The 6,193-nt window shown below is 54.0% G+C and overlaps 1 protein-coding gene across 1 annotated transcript in view; it reads right to left on the bottom strand.

Annotated features, from left to right (window-relative positions):
* Positions 1-6,193, bottom strand: part of MACF1 (microtubule-actin crosslinking factor 1) — a 36,526-nt gene that overhangs the window by 2,018 nt on the left and 28,315 nt on the right. Inside the window, exons 41-43 of the mRNA XM_010144136.1 lie at positions 5,965-5,982; positions 3,781-3,898; positions 1,579-1,790 (exon numbers count right to left, since the gene is read on the bottom strand). Of these exons, the coding sequence (XP_010142438.1) occupies positions 1,579-1,790; positions 3,781-3,898; positions 5,965-5,982 (348 nt within the window). The remainder of the gene's footprint in view (positions 1-1,578; positions 1,791-3,780; positions 3,899-5,964; positions 5,983-6,193) is intronic.

The following is a 6,193-nucleotide window of genomic DNA, read 5'->3' as shown; positions in this document are numbered from 1 at the left end:
GGATGTTGGGGAAATTCCGACGTCGAGAAGCTGGAGCTGCAGCGGGGCAGAGGGGCGGCCGAGCAGCGGGGCTCCCCGCGGATTAAAATCCATCAACACGCAATTGCGAAGGTACCGTTTTCATCACCAGAGATTTCGATTCTCCTCCTTGATCCTAGTTTATAAACATGTTAAGAGCAGCAAGCAGGCAGTTTAGGGTGGCTGGGGAAGTGCTAGTGCCCTGACAAGGATTTAAAATCACTCCTTTCCTGGGTGAAAGCACCACCGAGCAAGAGGCGCTTTATCTCGCCAGTGCACAGCGGCGCTCCGCGAACTGCCGAGAGCCACCCGGCATCTCGCACCCCCGATTCTCCAGGTCAGGGAAGTTCCTGAGGAGGATGAAGCTTTAGGAAGATCAAAGTCTCCGCTCGAATTCATCCTCCTGGGCGCACCAAGCCGCTGCAAGTGACAGCGCCAGACACACCACACGTGCTTCAACATGGGGAGAAACACAAGCGCTTCACGGGAACGAAGGCAGTGTGGTTACGGGGCATGCGCTGGAGCTGGTTTTCACGTCTCAACTCGGCTGCTGGGTTTTGAAAACCAAACGTGGCCACTTCTCAGTGCTTAAAAGCCATCAAAGCTTGAAAATTTTGTTTTTTTTTTTAAAGCACAACAGGATGAACGTCAGGCTCTTGGTTTGGAAGCGGGTGAATGCAAATCACAAGCTGCTGTGCCTTATACTACGGTCCACGTTTCATTTCATTTGAGTTAGAAACCCATGAAAAACGCCAACAGCCTCAGCGTTAGTGGTGCTAACAAGCGCTGCTCTACCACAGGGAAGCGTTAACGCAGGCAGGGGAGCAGGATGTCTCCGTGCCGGCCTGTCCGCAGGTCCTCGGGGCTGCCAGACCATACTCTACCTCGGCGCTCGGGAGCTGGAAGTCGGAATAATCGAATCCCCTCAGGGGGGTGCCCGCTTTACTGTTTATCAACCAGGGTTTGTCATAACATCGAGAGAAGTGATGTGGAGTCTGTGGAATGGAAAATCCAAGGAGGGGGGGGGAGAGGTGGAAGTGAGTGAAAAAAAAAAAAAAGAAACAAAAAAGTATCTGGAATGGGGGAAAAGGGCACTAAAATGAAATCAGAACCAAACAGGAAACACATAAATTAAAAAAAAGGGAAAAAACCCCAAACAGATGATGAAATAAAACACGCATGGGTGAATGATGTGGTGGGAAAGGAGAGACAATGGGTGACGGCTGCTTCCTCTGTGCCAGCTGGACACCACGGCTGAGGCACAGCCCCGCCCCGGGGAGCAGGAGCCTTCGGCTGTGCAGTGAGAGCTGGGGACCCTCCTGCGGCACCATGAGCACCCAGCTTGGATGAAAACCTGTCCTGCACCGTCCCACCCTGTGAGGAAGCAGGGTTCTGTGAACAGACACCACGAATGGCTTCTAGTGACCACAGTAACCACCAAGTCCCCAAGCCTGAACCTTCCTCCTCCTCCTCCTGCAGCTCCTCATCTCGCCAGGAAGGGTTTGGAGGCCACTGGTTTCTAAAGGAGAGAAAGAGGAAGGTTCCCCGCGCGCCCCCCACCTTGGCTCCACTGGCCGGCGTTGCGGGAGAGGATGGCATGGAGGCGCAGCTGTGGTTGCTCTGGCTGGCACTGGAACTGGATCGCGTGGGGGAGGCTGCTCGGGAGGACGGTTTTGATCTTCGGCCTCGCGATCGGAACGGCGTCATTCCCTGTGAGGCCCCCTCTGGCAAAATGAATTTCTCTCGGAGTTCAAGGTTGGTCCGTCCTCGTGCTGGAAGGGGACAAAGAAGAGGAGACCTGAGGTTTGTGTGAACTCGACACGGTTAACGGGCTCAGGAGCGTGTGTCCTCACAACGTCTCCCCAAGCCCATCTCTGAGGGCGAGCAGACGGCAGTGAGACCATCCCAGCTCTCTTGCTCTGCCCTAACCACCTCCCGACATGGACCAGCTCTCAGAAATTGTCTGATTAAAAGCTGCCTGAGGCCCACGAAGTCATTCTGGAGCTGTCTTGGGGAAAGCATCCTGATGGCCTTTAAACACACCATGGTTCAATAGTGGCCAATGCCATCTTTACTGTGGCTTAAAAACAGCAAGAGCAGCTTTGAAGGTTGAGATCCTGCTCTTTCACAGCCCTGGGCAACTCTACACCGATTTGCGACCACCACCCACTAAAAGCCAACACCAACATTTTCATCCAAACAACCCACAGAGCTGGAGGGTCTCCCCGTGACAAGCAAGGGGCAACCAAGCAGGGAGAAAGTCGGTGGATTTCAGCTCCTGGGCCAGCAGACACATGCCAACGAGTTTCACGCTCCCGGTGTTGGAACAGAGAGCAAGAGCATGTGCTGAGCGTCACAGGACACGGAGCAGTTCTGGAGCTGATGCATTATGGATCAGAAAGCCCAGAAGCAATTGCAGGAGGGAAGCACCATGCTGAGATAACGAGGGATGGAAATAACCTCTGTGTCAGCGCTGTAAAACATCTGCTGCAAAGGGTGAGCGGGGGAGGCCGGAGGAGCAGAAGACCCTGAATGTTCCTGCGGCAGGCGGTACGGGCTGTAAATCACACTGCTCTCAGCAACAGCCCTCAGGCAGCAGGAGCAAGGAAGGTTTAGTTTGGAGAAGATACACCCAAAGCGATTAACATCTTGGAGACCCCAGTGAGACACAGACATCTGGAGTGCAGACCTCAGCTCTCCAAAACGTGCAGCCTTGATGCACTTTGTTCCTGGCCAGCCCCGTCGCTAACCCTTCTCTACTCTGTGGTCAGGCTCTCGGCCGGGTGCAGCAGAGCATCACTTCCAGCCTGACAGCTCTGACCATCACAAAACCTCCAGAGTGCAGGATTTGGAAAGGAGGCGACCCCAGTTCTCTGTGCCCACGGTGCGTGACCCTGGTGCGTGTTATCCCAACCGTCCCTTCCAAACGTGCTCCAGCAAAAGCTGCTTGGCCCTAACAACCCAAGACCTGGGTGGTTCTTTCCCTTCTAACGTGCTGCTGTGTCCTCCTCAACTCGGTTCATCCAGGAACTTCTTAAACTTGAGTTTTCCTGCACTAATGCTGAACTGAAACAGCTTTTTTGCTCCACCACCAGTCCGGTCAGTGCCAGGGACACGCTTGTGCAAGACAACACTTATCAACACACTTACAGCAGAATGCGGTGCTCAAAATGGCCTGAAGAAATCCAGCCCAGCCCTGAGCAGCCCCACAGTCCTCAGTGTCTAACTGCAGCCCCTTGTACCTGCTCAAATCTGACACATGGCAATCCAGAAAACAGAGGAAGGGCAAGTTCCTGCCCTCACAGGCAGAGCTGGGGCGCAAAGTTGATCTCAAGGCACGAGAAGACCCAGCACCACCAGCAGCTCCTGCTGCAAACAGGTATTTAAGGGACACGGTCCTGCCCAGCTCAAGGTTTCCAAATTCGTTCCTTATGCCGCTACTTCAAAGGCTACAAACTGAGAAAACTTGTGTCAGAAACACAGCAGAGAGAGATCAAGTAGTTCCTTATTCCCCTGGATGAGCCTGGACTGTCAGTGCCCCGTGGCCACGGCCTGGTGCAGCAGATCCTGGGCTGGAGATCTTCCCCCCGGAGCGTCTCAGAGTAGGATTTTACCATCTCCTGGCTTTGAACCTTCAGAATTCTTTCAGGTCACCTCTACAAAGGTTACTCCATCGCCCCCAGTCACACGTGTGCACCTTTCTCAAGCTCCCTTTACTGGGCGAGAAGACACCAGTTGTACAAACCCCAGGAAGCGCCTTACCTCTGCAGGGATCGTTCTTCACTAGGAACTCATCCAGGGCCATCCACCCTCCGCCAACACGAACCATGACGGTGCTCCGCAGGATACGGACCAGTCGCAGCTGCTGGGAGTCACCAAACTGTGGAGCCAAGGGACAGGTCAGACAAGGGGACACGACAAGGGACACTCGGCTCCCACCCACAGCTGGCTGCACCAGATGCTTTTATCGAGCTACGGAACACTCCGGTTTCTCCAGACAGGTTCTTCTGGAGTAAGGGCAGAAGCACCAGTTCACAGGAGTTGTTCTGCTCTGAGGTTTTACGATGATGCAACTACCCAAATCCTGTAGTTTTCAAGCTGGAAAGAGAATTTGGTTTAGAGCGACAAATGAGATTTAGGTATTTGGTCTTTGGATGGGTTTTCTCAGCCAGAATTGTAGTTTTTCCTTCCATGGGGAAGGAAATAGAGGCTGGCAATGCGATGACCCTCCTGGTGCAGCCCATGTGGAAAGAGCCGGCTGATTCAGACTGCCAAGAGCTGGTGAATCAGCCAGGCAAGCGGTGCTGTGTCACCGCTGAGCCAGACACCTCCGCTCCTCAAGCCTGAAGTGCAGGGATTTCACCGAGCCTCAGACTTGACGCCAACAGCCAGAAAGCCCCCGCCGCAGAGATCGCCCAGTGCGGATGTTGCGGTGAGTGCAGAGTGATGGGAATCCAGGCAGGAATCCCGCAGCAATGGTGATTAGTGATTGCAGCGTTCATTAGTGATTTTAAACAGCTCCGGCATCAACCAAGTGCACCCTGGATCAGAACCACGTGTCTGCGTTTCGAAGCTCCCTGCGCCTCCTGGATAGCCAAACCCAGGCTCCTGGCTGCCCTGTGCATCGGGCCTGCGGCAGAGCCGGTGCAGGACACCGGGAGCTGGGCTCGGCCGCAGAAGCTCTGCACCCAGAACCCTGCTGCGATGAGAACCAGCCTTTGGAAGCAAACCATCTTCAGGATGATTAAAAAAAAGAAAAGCAACATTTTCCCTGGGTGGATAAGTACGCAAAATAAATGAAAACAGAGTGCAAAGGCACACGAGATGGGTCAGGCAGAGGGGCAGGAGGTAATGGCATCTCCAACCCTCCTCCCTGCAGGGACATGGGACCCTGGACCATACACTAGGGGTCTCCCTGCTCGGGGTTCCTACCAAAAAGTGCTCGACCCAGCCTGGTGGTGACAGAGCTGCCAGTGCTCGGCACAGCCATGGTGCCTGTGGGCAGAGGGAGGAGGGCAGGGGAGCTGCCTGGCCCCTTGCCGGGCTCCACACAAAGCGTCCTTCAAGAGTGAGTTCTGCACCAGGGAAAACCAGGGAGAAGACAGTGCCCAGTTCCACTGCCACATCTACATCGTTTATCAGCTGCTGTTGAGAACGTTTCTGTAATCACTGCCTAAATCAAAGCCAGCGCTCTCTCGGATCCGTCCACGTCCAACATCCAATTTGGTTCTTTTCTGGCACGTTTTTGGTAGGGCACCATCATTCCAGATGAAAAATACACTTTTCTGTTCGAGCAGGGGCAGCAGGCACAGCGTAACAGCCTGTGATGCTCCAGTCCCGTTAAAGGAAGAGCTCTGCCCCCAGACCAGCCGGCACTCGCACACTCTGCACCGCCGTAACGGGGATACATGCGGTTCTGGGGAGTCCTGCTCCAGTTAGGAGTTACTCATGATGGGGATGAGGGTTTAGTTATCGTTACCTACGGGATGAAAGGACTCAGCATTCTCATTCCATGGGCACTGTGATCCAAACCCTCCCCAGAGCCTGGTCAAGCCTCGTGCAGATAGTTGTAGCCCTGTGATTTCATCCGGGCTCGCTGTTCCCCGAAGGACAGTCCTGGGCATGAGCCCGTCTGTATTCCAGTGCTCCCCACTGCAGGGTGCTGAGATTACCACCAACATCCCCAACGTATTCCAGAAAGGAGCCACGGCGACAAAAATCTCCCCATTTTTGTCAAATCCTGCTTTTTCCATTGAATTTTTCCCCTTTTTCTGCCCAATGCTGTTTTTTTTCCCCCCAGGTGGCTCAGGCTCTGCACCAGGCTCTGCTGAGCAGCGCTCACAGATCCCATCCTCCCACAGCCACAAAGGACAGAGCAGCACCACAAATCTACATTTGTTATAAAGATGAAAGAGGTGAGAGGCAGCATCGCAAGGCAAACTGTACCTGATTGCCGAGGAAGAACTAGAGAAGGACAGGAGTTGTGGTGGGAGAGGGGACAGGGTCGGGAGGAAAGTCGAGAGGAAGAGGAGGGGAAAGAAAAACAAGAAAAAAACATTTATGGGGTTAACAGTGCAACAATCATGAAAACTGTTAACTGCAGGTAGATAGAAATCCGTGGGGTTTATGGTATCTGGGGGTGAGGTAAAGCTCGGGGAGCTGGGGGCTGGAGCAG

Source organism: Buceros rhinoceros, unplaced genomic scaffold (assembly GCF_000710305.1).
Source record: "Buceros rhinoceros silvestris isolate BGI_N320 unplaced genomic scaffold, ASM71030v1 scaffold18249, whole genome shotgun sequence".
Taxonomy (NCBI): Eukaryota; Metazoa; Chordata; class Aves; order Bucerotiformes; family Bucerotidae; genus Buceros; species Buceros rhinoceros.
Note: the sequence above shows the minus strand (reverse complement) of the source record. Positions and strands in the feature narration are given on the sequence as shown.